Raw genomic sequence first — 22,015 nt, 5'->3', positions numbered from 1 at the left:
AGTTCCAACATTGCTTCCATCTCAACGCCGTACGTCCAGCTAAACACCGCCTTTTGTTGCCTTCATATCGTCGTCGTCCAATTTTCGTTTTCTTCTTCTTCTATGGCCACTGCGCTGGTCCAATGATCTCACCAGGAAGTACGTGCTTGGAGATTGCAGTACCTTGGAAATCCATGGTTTGCACGGCGCCGTCGTTGCCCCACCATGAAGGACTGTTCATGTTGGTCAAGTACAGAGTGAAGAAGATGAGCAACGTGGATATGATGAGACCACAGTCCAGCGCCGCTGAGAGAATGTAGTTGTACTGCAGCCACCAGCCGGTGTATCGTCGCCGGATGAAATAGTTGAAAACGATGCCGGCAATTCCCCAGCAGAGGTAGATGTTGACAGTCGCGGGAGGGAGCAAGCCAGTGCCTCCGAAGATGACGGGGGAGCTGACATAGCGCCAGAAAGACTTGGGCCAGCGGCGAGCCAGCAGCCAAGTGGCAATGGGCGTGATGGCTCCAACCAGCCAGAACCATTGCAGGGAGGCATAAAGAGCTCCGTGGCTAAAGATACGAGCGGGACCAATGGCACCCCAGATGATTGAGGCTGTGTAGAAAACGCGGCCACCGGGACACGTATAGTTGTTCTCTTGGTCCAGATCACAGACGTTGGGGATGTGGCCCAGAGCCCAGTTCATGACGGCAATCTGCACAATGGCAGACCACACCGAGGCCAAAAGCTGAGAAGTGAACATGACACGAGGCGGCACCTTCATGTAGTGGCCAAGCTTCAGGTCCTGGGCAAAGTACAACGCCTGTGCCATGGAGATGTAGCCATAATTCTTGAACATCATCATGGCAAGAGGCCGGCCGGGGACCATGTATCCAATGATGAACTCGGTGAGCACGTTGAGACCGAGCTGGATGTTGGTGATGGCCTGGATGATGCCAATGGGAATGAGCCATACAATCGGGAGCAGTAAGCAAACGACATAAGCCCATACAGGGAAGCCCGTGTCCCAGCCAGCGACGATACCAAAGGAAATGGCAACCATACCAACGAACAGCGCTGCACAACCCATCTTCGTTAGCATCACGACTTCACATTGCGTATCGAGATGAGTACTCAGAAGAGTAGGGACATGACATACCTGCATACCACCAATCCTCCGCATCTCGGTATTTCTTCATCAGCCGCATGTGGACATCATCCTCCTGGTGACGAGCCAGCTTGAACTGACCCCAGATCTCTTTGCCGTGGTAAAGAGCAACGTGGATGAGCACGGCGGCAACGGCAGCAAACGACAGAGCATAGGCGAGAGCAAACTGGGTCGGCAAGAACAAAGGCGAGTACTCCTTATACGCCGTCTCATTAAAATTCAAGTCGTTTCCAAGGATTCGCGAAACGTTGTAAATCTGACCGAGGTTGTCATATGACTCGGAAGATTGGACAGGGAAGTAATCAGAATACCAGGTGCCGCTAAAGTGAATACCCATGGAGATGATGACGAAGAAGACGATGATGCCACCAAGCACGTTGGCGATAGCATGGAAAGGAGGAATCAGGGGCGAGCCCAGGAAGCCACTGTAAACAGACCAGTCGAAGGAGGTGGGCATCAATCCGTATCCGTGGGAGGGGCCAAAGATCTTCTGGACGACGACGTTGTTCGGGGCAATCCAGCAAATCCATGCAAAGGAGGACAAGCCTTTGAAGATCCAGCCGGGGAACCAGAACCAGATGAATGCGCCGAATCCTACGATGAGGAAGAGCTTGTAGCGCCCGATGGACCAGCCGTTAGTCTTTGACGGATCCGATGGCGAGTGGTCGTGCAGACTGTAGAAGAGGGCGACGTTGACTAGGTCGGCGGGCCAAATCATGGCGGCAGGCCAAACCAAGAAGCGACGGGCCAAGCCAGCGAGGCCGTATCCAGTACACAGGGTAGTGATGCCGAAAAGAAGCTGAAACGCCCAACCGAAATCCTGCTTATAAAAGAGACGCTGGGCAAGCAGGACGTCGGTCGCATAGAGCACACCACCGCCGTAGGCAGCCTGAGAAGGGGAGGGTCAGTTACGCTGAACAGACATTGATGCGCAAATGGTACTCACGTTGGACATGGCAACGATGATGACATGCTCCTTGTGGTTGAACTTGCCGGGCCTGAGGTTGAACTTGATGCCAAATAGATTCCATTCCTTGTCGGGCATGATCAAATCCCAGCCGCGACCGATGGGATAGGCAATCAGCTGGATAACATACGTCGTGATGGCGACGCTCGGGTTGCGAAGCGAGAAGAGCATGTTGACTCCAGAACCGACGGTGCAGAGAACTAAGCCGATGACCCAGGCGCGGATGGTGTTGGCAGGGACGTCGACATCGTAGTTTCGAACAACAGCTCGCACCTATAAGAGAGAGAGAAATTCATCGATCAGCTTATACGGCCCTTCACTCACGCATACAATCACTTATCCATCTCATGTTGGCTTCTCCTCCATCTCACAATTGAATTCATTCATACCTCGGGATAAGGGCTGTTGTCTTCCATGAGCGCATGCTCAATCTCGATGCCCTTCTCGGCATTGCCTGTCGCAATAGCAGCGTCGACATCGTTGAGGTCGTCGATGGGCAAGTTGGGGTCGAGCTTGTGTGCCTTTTCAAACTGCTGGAGATGCTGAAGGTGTTGCATGCCGGGCAGATCTTGCTCCAGAGGGCCGGGGATCGGAGTGATCTCCTCCGGCTCATGGCGCCGGCGGAAGATGGACGGCAGCATGTCGACTGTGAGAAACCGGTTTATCGTCAGTTGCTTTTTCTGCTGTAACTGGCGTCGCTTTATCGCCAGTCGCCCGTCTGATCGTCGACAAATCGAACGAGCCGAGTCGAATCGAATCGGGCGAAGTCAAGTCTGTGTGACTCGCACTCTCTCGCTCGCTCACTCTCTTCTCTCTCTTTCTCTTCGGTGAGGAAGGATTTGTAGAGGGTGGGAAGAGAGAATGAGTGCGACGACCTTACAAAACACCAGCAGATAGTCGCTGGGACGCTAACCCCATGGGCTGCAATACAGCACATCTACGCCCTGCCAATCAAAAGGCCCGTTGGTGAGCGCCATTCTGGCTCTCACGAGTCCAGCCGACCAGGCATGGCTCCATCTTGATAAATTCCCCGCCAAAACATGGGCAGTGTGGCTCGAGACCAGACCGAGACAGAGACGGCGCAGCACAGTGCGCAGCTAGCCGTCCAGCCCCTGTCGGTTCCTGTCATCCACCATGTGCCAAACATGTGCCAGAGAGAAGAAGGCTTGAAGGCCTTCTCGAGGCTTGGGCGGCCAAGGGCGCCTGTTGGTTGGTCGGCTTTGGCTGGGGCGGTGCCAATTCCCTGATAACCTGCTCCTCCTGGGGATCAACGGCGTGCGAAGCCAAGAACCTTCCTAATGGACCATAGCGCCGCCCTCCGTGGCTGGACTCTGGAGACAGTCTGAACAAGGCACGGGAGCACGGAGAGCGACATTCATTGCTGAGAATCCACGCAAGCCGACAGATTCGTTCGAGAAGTGAATGGTTGCCGGCCTCCAACCCTCGGCCCCGTATATACTCGATCGTGTGCTGTACTCAGACTCTCACAAGAGTACACTCGGAATCGATGTCAGATGCCTTGACCGCCTGTGTGCTCTGTACCCAACTCGTACTTTATTTGTGTCCGTGCCGTGCATCAACAACACGCATATCACTGCACTGAGCCGAGCCCCAAGTACAGCACAGTACTGAAGCATGTGCCTTCTTACAACTTCCTTGCCGTGCCGAGCTGCGAGGCGCAAAATAGTCTGTTTAGCTGGCCAGCCAATGATGCAGCCAAGGGGCCGCCTAGCCTCAACGCTTCCCCCAGGGCTGCCCAGGGTGAGAGGCCCTTATCTTTTCCCCCTCGCATGGCGTTATTTCTGGCTTGTAATCGCGAGAAGCTGAGTGGAAAATAGCCGGGCATGCCCATTGTTTAGCCCAGCCCAAAAACCATCTTATCTCTGAATCCGATCTCGGGACCCCAGATTGCGTGGATTTGCAAAGAATTCGCACTTGACTGTTTCGATGCTGAGAGATTTTTAATTCTCCGCAGAGCAGAGCAAGACCAGGACGAAGCCGAAGCCGACTTTCCTTTTCCTTTCTTCTTGACAAGCCCGTTTGGGCAACCGGAGTTTGCGTACGGTACGAATCCTCCAAGGGCGGCACGGTATCGCCTTTTCCGCCTCGTTTTTCTCGTCTCACCCATTTTCCAAACGAGCGATGTCCCGTCTCATGCGCTTCCTTACTCGTACTGTACAGCACGCACTAACCAGGCACACATCAGCCAAGCCGCTCCCCGACTGCGTGCAGACGCCACAAAGAGCGAAAATTCTCAGCTGCGCACCCGGTTCCCCTGCAAACCTGGAGTTCTAGGCCCGCTCTCTGATATCTCCGCCTCGCTGTGCAGATGATAACGTATCCCGTCCCTGGCTGTTGAAGCCCATCGTCGTTTCAACGCCAATGTCAAACCCTCTTCTGCGCTCACTTCTCAACCGTGACAGCTTCAACCAACGAACGAAGACGCTCCCCCGATTTGCTGACCATCCAGGTTGTCTGTCACCTTTGTGCTCCGCTCCGCCACCCGACAGTGTGGAACTTTTGACGCGGACCGGCCAAGGCAAACAGAAGTTCCCTCTTCCGGCGCCGTTTTTCCTCTTACATAAAGGCGGCTACGGCCCCTTTAAACACAGCGGTTGTCTCTTGGGGGACTTGAATCAGGGCACTTTTGTCTCGGTTTTGAGTTTTCCTTTTTGGTTGTTTTAACCTTTAAATTTTTCGGGGCTCTTTCATTCTTCTTTTTTTTTTTTTGGCCACGGAGCGGGATGCTAATTGTAGTCTGTTGGCCCGAGGGGTCCATTCGCTGCCGATCTCCCCACAATGAGGCTATCAGAGCCAAAAGTCGAATCCTTTTTGTTCTTTTATCATTGATGCTTACCTAGGCGTTCACCGAAGTGCTACATCTGGCGTGATGGGTTGATAGGGGAAGAATTCGCTTGGCATGATGCCTACTTTCGATTCATCTATCGCATTCTCATTGCCATTCTCATCGCCATTCTCATCGCCATTCTTTTTTTTTTAATTTTCTTATTTTATTTTTTTTTTATTTTTCTTCGTCAAAACCCATTGTGTAGCATTGATACGGAAACATACATCCCACTAAACGCCAGCAAGGGACAAAACCCTTGTCCATACCAGGAATATGAGACACAGCAAGCATACACCCCGCTGCCACAAACGATCCTCTTCTCACTTTTTACAAAGTGCCGGTGACACCTACAAAAGTCCGAGCAAGAGTCCTTGCCCGGAACTGTATCTGAGAACAGTAAGATCGCGGAGTGGAGAGAGCTGCAATGCTACCGAAAGACTGAGCACTTATTACGATATGGAGCACAGGCGTCATGCTCAACGGAAGCAGCCAATTGTAGACGACAACATATCAGGGTCATTGCCCTGTCTTTCATGCTCCTTGTCCAGCACTTTCTCATGAGGAGATTCTCTTTCTTTTCATAGCTCTACCCGAGCATCAAATATTGGAGTTCATATTATGGATGTGGAATACAAGCAGCTGCTTCTAGCACGCTGGAAACTGGATATAAAAGTAAGGAGGGGATCAAGAAAGAGAAGGAGGGAAAACGTCCACAAGACACCACTACAGTGGATTCAAGTCGGCGACGTGGCCCAACGAGACATTCCAAAGCGTAGTCCTTCCGTGTGTAACCTCGTCCCACTCTTCCGATGCAAAGATCCCCCTTGCGTACTCTTGCACTCTCTCCGTCAGCAAGTCCTGCCGTCTAACGTCCATCAGCCGCGCTATCAGCGCCGTAGCATGTGCATCCAGTATGGTTGGCTTGTCTCCAAAGATCCAGAGTTTCCCTTGGTGCTGCTCGTTGAGGAGTGTGTCTAGTTCTTGCACAAAGTCGCGAGCCTTGGCTTCAACATCCGCGATGCTAGTAGGAGTGAACACGCTGTTGTGGAACAGATCGTGACTAGCAAGGCCGTTAACGCCATTCCCGTATAATTGATCAACTTCCACATAAAGCAAACTTACAAGACACTCTTCATTTCTAGCGCTCTGCGATGACGCTCGGTCAAATCCTTCTTCTCCAGTAGCTCGGCCGCTCGATTGAGAATACCGTGCTTCCTTTCCTCAGGCCCAATCGTCAGAGTCATAGCATGAAAGCTGTATAGCTTTTCCATCATTTCCTGAATCATTTCACGATGGTCTTCGGGAATAAGTTCCGGTTGTTTCTCACACAGCCATTTAGAGATATCATAGCTATCTGTGAGTGGTGATGCAAGCGCAGGTGATGTCAGTGCGGGCACCTGCTTTCAGTGTCAGCATCTCATATTATTCTTGTCAAGTCTCTAAACAGACATAATCTGATCGTCATAATGTGGTGAAACTAACCTGGCCTCTTGAGTTTACCGAAGTGAGATAGAGCTCCGAATAGTTCTCTTCTCTGTGAAGATTCACCAGCCTGATCTCAACCTTTGGCGCCGTCTCTGGATTCAGCCGTCTCCCTAGTACGAGTCCAAATCGCACCATGAGTGAATACAAAGAAAATGGGAAATAGTGAAGAACATAGACGTCGTTTTCGGTCGCCATCTTGTTCTTGTTGATAAGCTAGCAGGTCGGCTATTATGCTGTGAATACGACTCGACCAGAACTGATACTGGCACCGACACAAGCAATCTTGGAGGCGGGCTAGAGCTTGTAGTTGACAAACAGTCCAGACAATTGACGGCAGCTCAATGGTTTTATATCTTGGAATGGTTGAATCAATAACGAGGGCCGCTGCCGGCGGATGCCTCTGATATGGAGTTGAATCAACCGGTCGCGTGTGGAGCCAAAACCCCCGGACCGGCTACGCCGTCGCGTTCACGATCGGGTGCCGCTCCTTGTCCCTGCTCCCTCAGCTGCGCCTCACTACGCCTCAGTCTCACCGAGATTTTCAATGCCATTGTCTCGTTTCCCATGACGAAATGCGCGATTACCCGGCGGCCTTTGAGATCTGGGGCAATTGCATCATACGGCGACACTCTCCTGAGGGGCTACTCGATCTGTCGATTTTATCTCTCTGCCTCTTGTTGGCTGGCTTTTGTAGCATCGGTTTAGTCATTGTAACCAACGGTGGGTTTGATGGCACAACTTGGTCCCGCATTTCTTCAATGGCGATACAGGCACGGAGTACGCCCTTGCAAGATAATTGGAGGGAGAAAGGATTCAGAGACCACCAGGGAGTATACCAATAAATTCCCGATGGTGAGCATTAATTGCCCAGCATTTCGACGCGGGGCTCTCCCCCGTTTGTGACAGTGTCCTTCGCGGCCCCTTGTCTTCCACGTTCATCTGCCTTCCACGATTGAGAGAAATATGGCCAAGATCGATGGTGGTTTATCCACTTGTTGGAGGGTGTTCCCCAATAGCCGATCACGATCTGCAGGTCATGATGGCATTAGTCCCACCGATCGTATTTTGCCGGGTCATGATCAGCATCCAATAGTGTTCGCTTTTTCAACTTTCAACTCACAATGTGTTTTATCGTTAACGGATCTTGCTTTCGCTTTTCGTCTGTCGTCTGTCTGCGCAATGTTTCATCAGAGCAGAAGCTCATATATGTCCAACCGTCGCTTCACTTCATTCCAGAGACAGATTAAGCCAGAATGGATGGCCAATTGGCGACGCTCAGAACAAAAGGATGTTTTAGAGAAGATGTATTAGGACAGAATCGACAACTGCTCAGAGAGTGAGAGCACGATACTGAAGCCTCTTGCGAATTCCGTCACGTCACAGCCATACGCAGGCGCCAATTCCATCTACTCGGTGTTGAACGGCCTCGGTGAATGCAACATTGTGAGGTATTTCAGATCCCATTTCTCTGAAAAGACCAAATCCCGCTTCGAGTCATCTTCATCACACCGTAGCATAGTTTGAACCAGTCATAAACCACAACCAGAGATATAGATTGGAGACATATGATCAGGTCACGAGCTTGATTGACTCGTGGCGAGTGAAACAACTCTCAGCATAATTCACAGTCTTCTGTATTCGCCATAGTGTCATGCATGTCTACTGCATGTCTCGTCGTACACTCTCAATAGAGTTAGAGGAAGGGGGCCAGCAAGTTCTTTGGCTCTGTTCAGGTTGGAATATATGAATCAAGCCCGAGATATTATGTCCCAAATCGTTACACGTGAATGTATTGGAGGTTTCTTATCTTCGAGATTTCTTGTCTTCAAGATTTCTTGTCTTCAAGATTTCTTGTCTTCAAGATTTCTTGTCTTCGAGATTTCTTGTCTTCGAGATTTCTTGTCTTCGAGATTCCTTGTCTTCGAGATTCCTTGTCTTCGAGATTTCTTGTCTTCGAGATTTCCTGTTTTCGAGATTTCCTGTCTTTTTGTGTCGTGATCGATGAAAAGCCAAGTCCTAAATCCCAGCAGTTGGACAGCTTCGAGCCAGTTGACATTCAACATTTATAGTGCCACTGAAGCCTTCCACTCGCGGAACATGTTATATCAGCTCTCTCGTGGAGCTTCCAGGTCTCTCTGGGCATCGTGTTCCGCAACAATCGCTCCGGGAAAAAAAACACTCTCAAGACGGCACTCGGCGTGAGCATGGAGTTTTCGCTGAGTCTGAGTTGCTTGTGTCGTGTTGCACATAGAAAGGAAACCGAAACTTCTCCAGAAGACAACCGTGAAACAGCATCATCGAGGAGAAATCCACCGGGAGACAGGATCGATGATGAGAAAACAACCGGAAACATAACCATTGACGCATGGATAAGAGAAGACGATATGATGAGCTTATTGCGCAGAGACACACGTTATAGAGGTAATGAGTTTCGGCCATACGAAGTATTCAAATAAGGTTGAATCATAACCACTCTTTTATGATTGAGCGAAACTTTTGGCTGTGAGACAATGGCAGAAGTTTAGTAGTAGCTGGTGATCTTAGTGAGTCATAGCCATCGAGTGGGCAGGCGACGCCAGCATAAATATCACAGAGGGCAAACACTCATTAGATCTCTCATGAGGAGTAGAGGCCTATCCTCAAAACTCACATCCTACGTAGGAGTAATATTGTCGTTGATGCCATAGGAGGAGGCTCTGATCGATAAACGATTGGATGGCTGGCGAAAGCGTCCGCTGAGTTGCATAAAGACGAGGCTCAGACATCATGAGCGTATGATACCCTGGAGTGCAGTTGTACATCATGAAACCATCCACAGCAGCGAAGACTTTTGGTTCGTCTGATTCTTGTAAAAGGTGGCTTCTTCCTAGCAGTTCAATCTTAAAATTGCATCCCACGACTATTTCGGATCCGAGACCAGAAAAGCGGTATCGCATAGGTTGCAGAGGTATTTACCAACGGTGAGTTAATTCAAAGTACGTCAATGCGGGTGTTGAAAGTACCAATACCAATACCAGTGCTAAAGCACCGCCACTAGATGGGCTTCTGGCCGGGCCGTCGACCAGTACGCAGAATCAGATCTAACACGGGCCAGCGTACAACTTGGTAGATCATAGAAGCGGCTGAGGAGGATCCTAGGTGATCGACAGGGGGAGCCGCTTTTTCCCCTGGGTCTTTTCAAGGGGGTTGCGTATAGCCAAGCTTGCCAAGATATTGCAGACCTTGTCAATACAAGCAGATATGCACCATTGTGCTCTGTGGAAGCAGTCATTTGTAGTTTGCGTCTTGCCAGCAGTCAATGGCAGAGACAAGACGAGGCCGAGTGGGGTTCATGTCATGGCAGTGCTCTTTTGTAACGAGAGCTGCGTACTACGGTCATCATTGTGACATGATCAGATATATTCCCCGTCGACTGAATACCTATCAATGGCTCTCTCAATCTCTCTTCCTAGCTTCAATGGGAGCCAAGTTATGGATGGCAGATTTTCGCATGGCATGTGCGATAGCGAGCGCGTTGTTCCTCTGTACAGTAAGCCTCCGTCGCTAAGCCAACGGAAGCCATCGATCACATGTGCTGCTCGGTGGTAATGCTCCGGTTTCCGTGCCCCGGACGGGTGTACTCGTACGAGTGCAGTATAACGTGTACTCCGTACAACAAGCAATTGGATCAAATAGGCAGTATTCCGACCATGAATGATAAGGAAATGCACCCTGGTCGAGACTCGGGCCGGGCAATGGAGACGGGTAAGGCAGGCAGTGTTTTCTCCGTATCAAATTCCGTACCTGCATCTGCTTGCCGCCATCCAAGGACGAGTAAAGCGCCAGCACAGCAGAGGCTCCGTGGCCCCGTAGCGCGAGCCCGCAGCAATGCCGGCAAATGAAGAAACTGTCGTCATGAATTGGACAAGAGGCCACCAGCCGGTCACTTTGCTCCCGTAGCCTGTGTCATGTAGAGTGGATGCTCCATGGGAAGTGTCCGACAGAAGGGCTGTCAAAGGTGGCCGGCCTCGAGGATTTCAGGGGGGTATCTCGTGGTGTGGATGCGTCGCTTTGCCTGTTTTGCACATAGTCGCTGGATCGAAATCGATCTAAGCAGTCCCAGGCCAATTGACAGCGCATTGACTCGACTGAGCTGTTCTGGTGGCTCTTTTTGTTGTGGCTCCGTTGCGTTCCTCTTTCGCGTAGGTTTAGGCGAAGAGAAATTCGACAAGCTGTTAGCTGTAGTCTTCTAGGTGGCTGTAGCTTTGTACAGAGGTACTGCTAGTAACTTAAGTTCCCACGTAACTTTGTATTTTCTTTTTTCCTTTCTGTGCGCCCTGGTAACGTGCTACGTTGCACTTTCCAGCAGCAGCAGCAGCACCTCCTCCTTCTTCTTCAAAACGCACACCCCATGTAATTGATTCAACTACCTTGGTTGACAACTGCCAATGGCAGCATTGGAATGAATCCCGATGGCCAGGTGCAAACAGGTTCTAACGAGATCCTGCCAAGCCCATGCACATTCGATATTACAGGTCATCCACTGGGAGCATCTCGCGCCCTTATCAGTGGCACTTGGCGCACGACGATTGCAATTTCATGTGTGCTAAATATAAAGAGACCACACTCTTAATCGTGAGAGTAGTTGGTGCTAGTGAAGTGAAGTTACAGACCTATGATGCCATGGATAGCTGACGACTCCCCGAGCTAATGCATGTCTGTTGAAACGGCAATTTCCTCTTTCCCAGTTTTTATGCGGGGGCCGCGCAAGACTGAAGCGTTCGGGGTGCTGAGGATTGCCGACCACCTAACCAAGGTACTTGCTGCTCTATAAAGTTTCTCACCAATATGCTGGTACCTTTCCATGACGATGATGGCATTGCGCTGCATTTCGTAATTGTCCCTTGGTCTTTTATATACATGCACCTAATAGGGGGCAAAGCCTTCTACACTCAGCCTTGTGATGCTACAGCTCAGATAGATCAATCGATATTATTTTTGGGGCCTCCTCGGACCCAAGGCACAAACTTTGACTCCGCGTATACGCACAAGAATTTTTTTTTTTTTTTTTTTTTTTTTTTTTCTCTTCCTTTCCCACTTTGCTCAGTAGCCGAACGCGGCATGTGAATGGAGATGTTGTGGCTTCTTCCGGCCTCTCCGTGAAATGTCCCCACTATCAAGGTACCAAACAGACTGCAACAGGAACAAGCAAGGCTGCGGAGTTTGGTACGGCGTAAAAATGGAAAAGAAGAAGAAAGTAAAGCCACGGAGCGCCCCAAGCGGCTAATTGACTTGTAGAAACTTCAACTAGACGCTTCTCAGCAGCCTCTCCCCTCTCTCTATCTCCCTCCCGTGTCTTGTGCTTTCTTCCCTACCGAACCAAAGAGCAGGGGGCTTGAGAACTGGGGCAGGGGTGGATAAGGCTCCAATTCGTCGAGAAGCTGACTGGAAAAGAAATGCAATCTTGGAAAGCTTATCCCGTCTTACGGACAGCCCTGCATCAATAAGAGCATGGCTGTGGATGTTTTAAACTCCCCAAGAGCCAACTATTGATCTACTAAGTTGTACATAGCAGCTGACGAATCCGTCGAGGAGGATCAAGTTCAATGGATGTAACTGCGCGGGCTCCCGGATTTCTGATTGGCCCAGCGGAGAGAAAACCCCGCGAATGCGACGCTGTTGGTGCTTGTATCTGTACTTGTCGACCACATGCGGATGCCGCTGGAAAATGCAATATTTAAAAATTGAGGGGATATGAACTGATCTGTCTCTTTCGGAAGCAGCCGTGCCCAAGATAATGAAGCCTTAGAGTTTCGAGTGCCCTGGCGACCGCGAGAGGTCAATGTAGTACTCTCGGTATACGTGGTGCTCGTGTCACTTTTGTGGCCGAATGGGGCTTGATTTTGGGTAAGCGGGCCGTCGCTAGAATGTCACCAAGAGGTGGCGTGCGGTGTAACCGGCCATTGTACGGCGTTGGTTTTTAGTGCCCGCGCCTCCTGGTGACGCTGGCAAAAGTCAATTCGTAAAATTGCTGCATGTGGCACTGCATATACTCGTAATCCAACGTCGAATTGGGTGCTAACGGCCAGGTATGGCGGTGCAAATATCAAGATAGTAAGTATCTGGATTTGAATCGTCCAATGCCGCCTTGGTAATGCATTCCATCAATGCGTTGGGGCGATCCTTTAGTATGAAGCAGAGAGAGTTGCGCTTGGGCAGCTGTGAAGGATTCATGGATAGGTACGTGCACATGCATCTGCAAGCTGCCTTGCAGATTGCCACAAATAACCAAAGGACTGGACACGGAGCAAGTATATACATATTTCCACAATGGTTTCAGACTTGATAATAAATGCTCAAATTCAATATTTACCCCTCATATACACGATAACGAAAAACACAGTAGTTGGCGGAGTTGAGTTGTTGGGAGGTGGTGCTGTGTGCGGTTGTGCCCCGTCTCCAGCGCATAGACAATATAAGCTCATGACCTCGTATCTGATTAGCAGTACTCGTATTCTTGCGCCTCGCAGGAACCCATTCAATTTGCTTTTGACTATATCATGCTCGTACAAACTGTGTCCTCCCTTTGCCTCATTTCCCCCGCCGCCATCTTTCTCATTCATTCCGCAGACTCGACTCGGGCCTCTCCCTCTCCCTTTAGCGCCCTGTTGCCGTCCGCATTTCCGAGGGCGGCTGATGTCGCGAGACTTCCACTTAGGGCAGCTCTGTTTGACTGCGAGCTGACAGACAGGCTCCAGGCCTCGATACACGGCTGCAGCTGTGCGTTGCCGGTGCCCCACGCTTTAGATTGAGCCATCCAACTGTTTTTGATCTCTTACAGCTGCGGTACGGCACAGCATATGCTGATCTTTGCGGCAGCAATCGAGTACTGTACTGATTTGCTGTTGGCTACCTAGGTACTCGTACTGCTATCTAGTCTAAGCAGTGTGTTGAACGACAGCAGCGATTAAGCACACATCTGCGGCTACATTAATTCGGCCTCGCATCAGCCAGCAAAAGCCTCCGAGTCTGTTGGGCTTAGACCATCGTCCATCTGCTGCCACCTACGAAGTCCATCGCGATAAGAGGTACATGGGAGCTTGACCAGCGCTCACTCCTTGTCGCCTGTACTCGTACTATTCGCGACACGACCTCACGCTGCCCTGGCTTGAGCAATACTGTTGAGGTACCTGTACGAATACCGCGGGATCATTGAAGTAAAATAGGGGATCCAAGGAGGACCCGTCCAGGCTCCCCCCTGACGCCGCAGCTCCCGAGGCATGCTGGAATCCTGTGTTTGTGCTAGCATTGATCCAATTCCGCGCGGCCGAAGGCTCCGCAAGCACGCAAACGTCCGAGTACAGGTACTTGCACTGCATGCACGCCCGGTCTTGGAATTAGGCAGTGGCCGACAAGACATTAATTGAGAATCCGGCATACGACTTTTGCTTGGCCTCATTGTTGCAGGACGTTAATTGTAAGTAGCACATGTACGAGTACATGTTGGCAGTTCTTGGTACGTGCTGTCAGTGTCGTACCATCTGTACGGCTGGCTTTGCATTCGTTCTTTTCTCTCTCCCTCCAAGAAGTCAGCAATCTTGAAGAATCCTTTCAAAATTTTCTTCCCTTCTTCATCTCTCCCTCTGCTCTGCTTTGCTCTGCCCTTTCCCCCTTTTTTATTCGGCGTTGGGTTTTCCAAGACGGGACAAGAAAAAAAAATCCATTTTCTTGGTCTGCGCCACATCCTTCCAAGCATTATCGGTATCACCATCCAGGCCACTTTTAGGGCTCCATTGTTAGGCCGCAGGGAGCTCCGGGAGTGCGGAACGGCGGGCCTTTGTAGCAGGCCAGGCTGCTGAATTACAGCACTGCGAGTCCAGTCCAGTGAGTGATGGCATTGAGACCTCATGTTCCGCCCCCCTTCCACTGATCGCCCTGACCACGTACTCGTACCTTGTCGTTTTTTTTTTCCAAGTTTTTTTTTCTTTAGTCATTGACGTCTCCCATCTTGCTAACCAGACCAGACAGACGGTTTCTCCGCCCACCTCAGCTCCAGCTGCTGCTACCTGTACTTACCACCGCGACTAATCCAATCCGCCTCCTACCGACAGAACTCCATCTCCTCTTCTCTCAGCTGGGCTGGGGTCGGACGTGCTTGACTGCTGGGCCATTCGCTTTCCCCTTGGCGCGCCCCCATTTGATCCGGCAATATCCATTCGCTCGCTCTCATACACCCTGTCGGCCGTCTCGCGTAGCCGTGCAGAAACGCAGAATCGCCATCCACGCCTTCGCGCCAGTCTCTTTTACCTGTACGCATCACATAATTCCGATCGGCTATCCGAATACACGCCCCCCCAAGGCTATTTTTTTTTTTTCCTTTCCTTTTTTTTGGAGTTCATCATTCGAGCAGCAAATCAGCGCGTGGTCTTTCCGTGTATGCTTGTTCCCATTCGTCTCGACTCCGCCCACACGTCCTGTCCTACGGAAACCCCAGATAATTTCCCATCCGTCCACTTATCACCTTCAGCCCTCTTGTCCCACCATCCCCGGGTCTTGGTCGAGTCTCTTTGAACCGGGCTTTTGAGTTGCTGGCTACCTATCCTTCGTTATCTGCCGCCATTGCTGTAAGCAACCTCCGCACCCCTTTCTCTCCCCGGCCAACCAGTTAGCCGCAGGCTTGTTTAAAGCCCTCCAGAGATGGCATTTCCTAACCGTTAGTCCAACTAGCTGCTATATCGCACCGGGGTTTGGAAGCCTCGCTTTGCCTCCGTTCGCTATTTCGAAATATTATCTCGATCTTCAACAGTCGGCTACCGCTATCCCTCATTCGGTGCTCTCGAACCCAGGCTGTGGCTGGCGCGATACACAATCTGATCCACTTCGTCCTCGAACCCAGCCAGCTACCCGCAGCCGACCTCTTATAACGTACTCGTGCTTGTGCAGCACCGGCCCTTTTCTGTATGCGGATTGCGCTGACTGGCCCACGCTGGTGACCGTCGCGCTTCTCTGCCGTCCATACATACGCACTTGCGGGTATAGCTGTTCTGGTCTGCCGACAAGGATCAACCCTTCCCGCTTGCTCGCGCGCCGTGGGACTTCGGCCACAACGGCCATCGTCAGAGGCCGCTGCCCTCTTATTTCTCAGATCTTAGCCATCTAGCTAATCCCCATTGGGATTTCGACGAAACAATGGCACCCAAGACGCCCCGTCTCAAGATTCTATCAGGTTTGTCATCCCACCCCATCCTGTTGTTTACAGCACGCCCCCCTCCGTCGCCCAGTACCCAATATGCCCATATACCCACCCTGGCACTTCGCCCGTCCCAATTCCTAGTGTCCTTTCTCCAAGTTATTCTTTTTCTTCCTAAGCCTCGCTTGGCCAAAACAATTCCTTCCATTGATTCCAACTTTTTGTCCCTCTTTTTTTTTTCTTGGTTCTTGTTGTTTGGTTTGCCCAAAGCGCCTCAACCCGAGTCATCATCAACAGACAGAGTGGCTGTTGGATGCAGCACTCTGTATCTCACCAGTCGTTATGAGTGATCAGCTAATGCGTATATGCTCAGTTGGCGGCAATCCCGTCTCGGCCTTCTTATCATGGAGGCTCCAGGCCACCAACGCCTGCGACGTCACGCTGGTATGGAAATCGGGGTTTGAGCACGTTGCCCAGTATGGCATATCGTTCAAGTACGTCGTCGTCGTCGGCAACAGACACCCCTTCGTTATCTGGTTATTGTATCCTAATGTTCGAATCGCAGGTCATCCACATTCGGGAATGAGCGCTTTAAGCCGCGGCATGGTAAGAGGAAACAATGGATCCCGTCACTTATCACATAGAAGGAATCTCGCTCACATCTCCTTTCCCCGTTTTCACAGTTGTTCGAAATCCAGAAGATGCTGCGGGCAACCGAGACGGCCCCTTCGATTACGTCATCCTTTGCGTAAAGGCTCTTCCTGATGTCTACGATCTCGCCGCCGTCATCGAATCCGTTGTTACTCCTCAGCATACTTGCATTCTTGTCAACACCACACACACTCTCGGAATCGAGGCCGCAATTGAGGAACGCTTCCCAACCAATGTCGTCCTATCGCTCGTCTCTGGGGCTGAGCTTACGCAGCTTGGCCAGAGCGAGTTTGAGCACAAAGGATCAACTGATGTCTGGGTCGGCCCTGCCAGCCGGAATGCCAATATCCCACAGTCTATCCAGGAGGACATGGCCCAGGCCATTTCCATGACGCTGAGTTCTGGTCAGGTCAACAGTCAAGTGTCCAACAACATCCGACAACAGCAATATGAGAGAGTTATTGGGTAAGTGCCAGCTTCTTGGAGCCGGCTCTCTTTTTTAATGGTTGGCTAACGGAAGAACGCGTGCGCAGACCGATTGCTTTCCATCCCATCAGTGTAATATTCGAGACATCTAATCATGTAGCGCTCCTTGAGAAGATGGGGGTAAAAGACATGATCTCCGAGGTCATTGACGAACTACTGCGCCTTGCCGAGGCCAATGGCTGCAAATTCGCACCCAATTTTAAGCAGTCAATCATGGATGATATGGCAAAACCGAACCAACCCGAAAGCATCATGTGGCAAGATTTCATCGCCCGGCGGCCAATGGAGGTCGAGACATACCTCGGCTCACCCATCAGACTCGCTCGGGATGCCAAAGTCTCTGTACCCCGGATTGAAACTCTTTATGCCATCCTCCACAATCTCAACATTGTCAACCGCAACCGGCCGAAGCAGGATGCGGTACCCGTCGGCAACGGACCTAGCTCACCAAATAACCCATCCCCATATCCACCTCGAGGCCCATCACAGGCCGGCTTTCGCCCAATGATGCCCAATGGCAACGGAATGCCACCTCGCCAGCCACGACCTAGAACATCGTCCAACTTTAGCAACGCTGGAGGCATGCGTAGGCCTCCGCCTAATGCAAATGGCGGCCCCAATGGCTACGGAAGGCCACCGCAGATGAACGGCGGAGGTTCTCGAGCCGCGTCTCGACGTGGTTCAATGGAAGGCAATGATTTGGAGGAATTTTCTCACCTCGTACTGTACGACGACATCCCAGAAGGCCAGGAACAGTCTTTTGGGACCGACAACTCGGATCTCGCGCTCAGAGAGCGAGAGCTACAGCTGCGCCAACGCGAACTGGCTTTGAGAGAGCAGGAGATGCGAATGAGGCGTGGTCCTCCTCCTCCTCAAGCATCTGCGCCTCCCTCCCGCCGAGGACCGCCGCCATCCAGGGGAGGATTTGACGACGACGATGAAGATGACGATTACTTCGACCCATCCATGGCCGCCCCCGTCCCCATGATAGATCCAGACAACTTCGACATGATGAGTGTTACCTCAAGGAAAAACCGCAAGGTGCCCGGGCCATCTCAAACCCAGATGCGACGAAACCCCGAAGGAGACGCACCGCCGTCCAAGAGTAGCAGGTTCCGACCCTTTGGTCGCAATCGTTCCAGCCAAATGAGCCAAATAAGCCAAATGCCCACGGTGAATGACAACATCCTCGATGACCCGCTACTAAGCTTCACATCGAACCGATACGGAGCGGTGGACCGCGGCGCAATGAGCGCAGGTTCTCGTGCCAACTCTTTGACTGCCTCTCGGTTAGACGAGATGCAATTTGGCCCTGGAGGGGCCGGCGGTCAAACTATGACTATGACCAGTGGTTACCCTCGACGAACTAGCCATTCGCCGGGAAATCAGTACAGCCCTTCGATGCGAGGTGGAAATGGCAGACCATCGCCACCAAATGGATTCGGCCCTACCAACGGCCAACCTTCACCACCTAACGGCATGAGACAGCCCGTTCCCCGTTACCCACCGGGTCAAGGCACCGTGGTCGCGCCTCAGCAAGTTGAACAACAGGTCGGGGTGAGCTCTCTCAATCCCCCCAAGTCTAGAAATGGTCGTAGTCTGACTGGCAGTGCGAGTGCTAGCGCGGACAGTGGTGAATTCGGCTCAGAACGATCGGCATACAGCAGCCAAGGTAGTCTCCAACAGCAGCAGTACCAAGGACAGTGAAATCCTTTTTCAGTCGACGCTTGGCAAACGCATATCGCCGTGCCGTGCTCCTTCCGACATCCTCACCAAATGGTTACATGAATCCGTACACGTCATGTTAACTCATCCTTTCACTCCTTTCTTTTTCTCGATCATTCTCCCTTCCTCTCCGGCACCCTCCTCACGTACGACGTCGATGAAGAAACGCTAGTCTACCCCTCTGGACGATATCTGTTCTGTTGCAAGCATTCACCAACCAACTCAGAGTTTGAAAGGAGCAATTATTGACGGATTGCCCGGCACACGATTTTCCCCCTGTGAGAGGCAACCCTGTCATCTCATGCAGCGACATTTCATCATCGTAGTGGGACTACCACAAATCAACGGCTTGGATGACTTTGGACTATTGTTCGATATTGGCGCTTTTTGTACTTGGAGTGGACTGTCAAATCTCGTATATACATGTGGAACGAAACCCGAAACAACCCTTCATCATACCGGATAAACGTGGCATTGTTCATGTCTTCAGCGGATTGGCTCGTATATCGACTTTGAGCCATCCCAAAAGAAAAAGAGATGAAAGAACACGGACAGTCCAGGCGCATCTTTGATGACCCTGGAATTTATACCTTTTTTAATCAGCCCTTGCCTGAGTTTTGGAAAAAGCCTCGCAGAGAAGGGGGTTGAGCTACAACGGCATTATTTCTTTATTTTGTTTTTCCGATGCGAATCACACAGCATATTAGATTCTTTGGGTGTGGATTTTCTTTTTCTCTTTTCTGTTTTTATGTCCTCTTTCTTCATATTCTATTTTTTTTCTCTCCTTTTCTTTGTTCCATTTTTAATTCGGCAACCCGCCACTATTTTTCTTAATCTTTGTTGGGGCCACAATTGGTCACCGTCTGTCTGGAAAGAGCTTGCTTGTGATGAGTAGACATCGCAAGAGGATTGGCGCGGCGATGGCCGTGTCATGCCACGGCAACGACCATTCAGCAGCTACGATTGCTGGGCCCAATTACGATGCAGAAGCGGCAGAAAAAGAAACGGCATGCTGAAGTGGCGGCAGAATGCTTGAATAATTGATAGTTGAACACACAATAAAGATATAGAATGGCAGGGCAAATAGCGTTAATGACGGGAAGACGGGGAAAAAATACGGGCGGCATTGTTCTCAAGGTAGTCCAAATATAATATGGCATGTCGATTCTGACGATTAAATCTATTTTCCCCTCTCCTCTTTTGTGATCCGTGAAGTGAATAGCAATACAGTGAATGTGTGCCATTTATGTGGTGATGGAGGAGTCGTAGAGCTTCAGCTATCTATCACGTGAGTTGGCGTAGAGGGGCGCAATTGGCATCAACAACTCGCAACAGTCCATTGTTCCACCTACGCGTTACACAACTTCTAAGCAACAAAGCTCTTTTTTTTCTCTCTCATTTTTTCATCGAATTTTTTTTTTTTTTTGTTCTCGTTTTTCTTTCTTCAGGGCTCTCATTGATTGCCAAGTCAAACGAGCAATGGCGTCCCGAAACGTGGGTGGATCGCAGGGTTTTAGTAGACAGAGCATCATGATGACGAGTAGGAGCACGATGAAGTCGAGACAGTTGGTGAGTGAGGCTCAGCTGCCTTCTTTCTTACACTTACTTCATTCATTATTATTTTTTTTTTCAGTGTCAAAATTAGCATTGAGTGTTCACCCATGAAGAAATGTACTAACTGGGGGTTAGACACATCTTCACTCCCAGCTGGAGCAATTATCAGCCAACCTAGCAGACACCGAAAACTTGTTGAGAATGACGAGCGTGCAGGCTGAAGCCATGAGAGGGCTGGGAAGCTGGCACGGCGGCCTGTAAGTCTCTTGAGTTGGGCTGGATTTTCTCGCCGGCCGGCGGGTGATGCGGCATCGTGTGAATGAGTTGCTGACGGGATGGGACTGGGGCAGATTCATGGCTGCGAGTAAGGTGCTTGGGGAGGAGAGTGTCAAGGAAGTTGGGAAGTGATGGTTGTGCGTATACGGAACTATTTTCTTTGAGTTGGTATGGAATGGATGGAGGGTTTGCGGGATACGGGATGATTTTATGAATGAATGTGTCGAGTTTTATTTTCTTGCTTGGGATTCAGATTTCTCTGGGCTATAGATTGAGCGACAAATACTATGTGTTTTTCAGTGCCTTTTATCATGACCATATATGTCCAGTATTCGGGTTTATTTTATGAACGAATGTGTCCTGAATAGGCCTTCCCTTTATTCAGGCAGCTATAGCTTCTGGTTCGCGATTGCGGCGAGCTTCATGAATCGCTTTCAGATGCGGAGATGGTCTCCCCCTTCTAGCGTTAAGATCTAGCGTTAAGATTTATAAATCCAGTTTTGCGAGTTGTGCCTCGACGGTAGGACTCACTTGCGCTAATTAGATCTTTTCTCTCTTTTGGTGTAAGGTTAAGTTTATCTAGCCTGTTGATCTAATTTTTATTGTTATTGCCAGTTGTGAATATATCTACTACTATAACTACTTCTACTACCATGCTATGTTTCTCTAGTATCCTCTACTATAGCTATGTTTCTCTAATCTCCTTTACTATAGCTATGTTTCTCTAGTATCCTCTACTATTCATATATTTCTCTAGTATCTTTGACTACAGATATATATTACAAGTCTTGCCAATATTCTTGGGGGCGAAAGCAACTTTAACATCTCAACCTTGGGAAAGCCCTCCGGGCCATTCGGCGCAATTCTACATACGCTGCGGCATTACCCCGTAAACGATAGACGTCAGGGGGCCTTGAATTCCGGCATGTACTCGACCCAACTAACAAAAGCCTTGGATATCAAGTGCAGAAAATTGGAACTGTTCCACAGGTTCCTGTCTCAGATACAATCCCGATCCGCCAGTCCTCTAAGTCTCCAAACTAGGAGTTGGAGTTTGGAAAAGAAAAGTGGGTGAAGGTCGAGAAATTATCAGTCAACTTCAGCTACCTCGTTTTACGATCGGCACCAATCGTACTCCTCGTGGTCAAAGCCTCGTTTCTTAGTTTCACTAAGATATTACAAGAGGATAAATCCATTAAGCTCAAAAAGATCCCGCTTAATCTAATAAGCACGACAATATATAAGGGCAAGCCGTTCTTCTATGCAGTTTATGAGCAAAATATCCTTCAGCAGATTGTGTTTTTCTCTAACCATTCAAGCCGATTTCTTTTCGTATTATTTAGAATTCTGCTGCAACTCTTGCGAATGTCAAAATCCTTTCTGCGAATTTATTTTCACGACTAGCAATAACCACGAGAATCCGGTCAACTGGCTGGAATCAGTTAACTCTGCAGCAAAAGAGAACCAAAATCCAAGAAGCACAAGTGAATCCGACTGTCGAGGCTCAGCGTAAAACTGGATTCAAGAATCTCGAAGCCAGAAGGGGGAGATCATCTCCGCATCTAAAAGCAATTCATCAAGCTCGCCGCAATCGTGAACCAGCTGCTATTGCTCCTTTGATAAGGGGCGGCTTAGTCCGACGCCAAAACACTCTGCGAACTCGACTAAAGAAGCTGTGTGCTTTTTTGAGTACCAAAGAAGTTACTGACT

At 50.2% G+C, this 22,015-nt stretch overlaps 3 protein-coding genes across 3 annotated transcripts; 1 reads left to right on the top strand and 2 right to left on the bottom strand.

Moving 5' to 3' along the window:
- Positions 1-100: 100 nt before the first annotated feature.
- T069G_01577 (OPT oligopeptide transporter protein domain-containing protein) lies at positions 101-2,752 on the bottom strand (the record flags this gene model as incomplete). The annotated part of the gene is made up of 4 exons (XM_056168787.1): positions 101-1,053; positions 1,136-2,033; positions 2,091-2,384; positions 2,501-2,752. The coding sequence occupies 4 exons, from the start codon at positions 2,750-2,752 to the stop codon at positions 101-103; spliced, it is 2,397 nt and encodes a 798-aa protein (XP_056034103.1).
- Positions 2,753-5,682: 2,930 nt separating this feature from the next.
- On the bottom strand, positions 5,683-6,639 carry T069G_01576 (uncharacterized protein; the record flags this gene model as incomplete). Its single annotated transcript, XM_056168786.1, has 3 exons — positions 5,683-6,019; positions 6,082-6,356; positions 6,442-6,639. The coding sequence occupies 3 exons, from the start codon at positions 6,637-6,639 to the stop codon at positions 5,683-5,685; spliced, it is 810 nt and encodes a 269-aa protein (XP_056034102.1).
- Positions 6,640-15,612: 8,973 nt separating this feature from the next.
- On the top strand, positions 15,613-18,457 carry T069G_01575 (ketopantoate reductase panE/ApbA domain-containing protein; the record flags this gene model as incomplete). The annotated part of the gene is made up of 7 exons (XM_056168785.1): positions 15,613-15,649; positions 15,987-16,107; positions 16,179-16,219; positions 16,297-16,729; positions 16,798-17,170; positions 17,240-18,039; positions 18,100-18,457. The coding sequence occupies 7 exons, from the start codon at positions 15,613-15,615 to the stop codon at positions 18,455-18,457; spliced, it is 2,163 nt and encodes a 720-aa protein (XP_056034101.1).
- Between the last annotated feature and the right edge of the window lie 3,558 nt (positions 18,458-22,015).

The sequence above is a fragment of the Trichoderma breve genome, chromosome 1, assembly GCF_028502605.1.
Source record: "Trichoderma breve strain T069 chromosome 1, whole genome shotgun sequence".
Classification (NCBI taxonomy): domain Eukaryota; kingdom Fungi; phylum Ascomycota; class Sordariomycetes; order Hypocreales; family Hypocreaceae; genus Trichoderma; species Trichoderma breve.
This window is presented reverse-complemented; position numbering and strand designations above follow the sequence as displayed.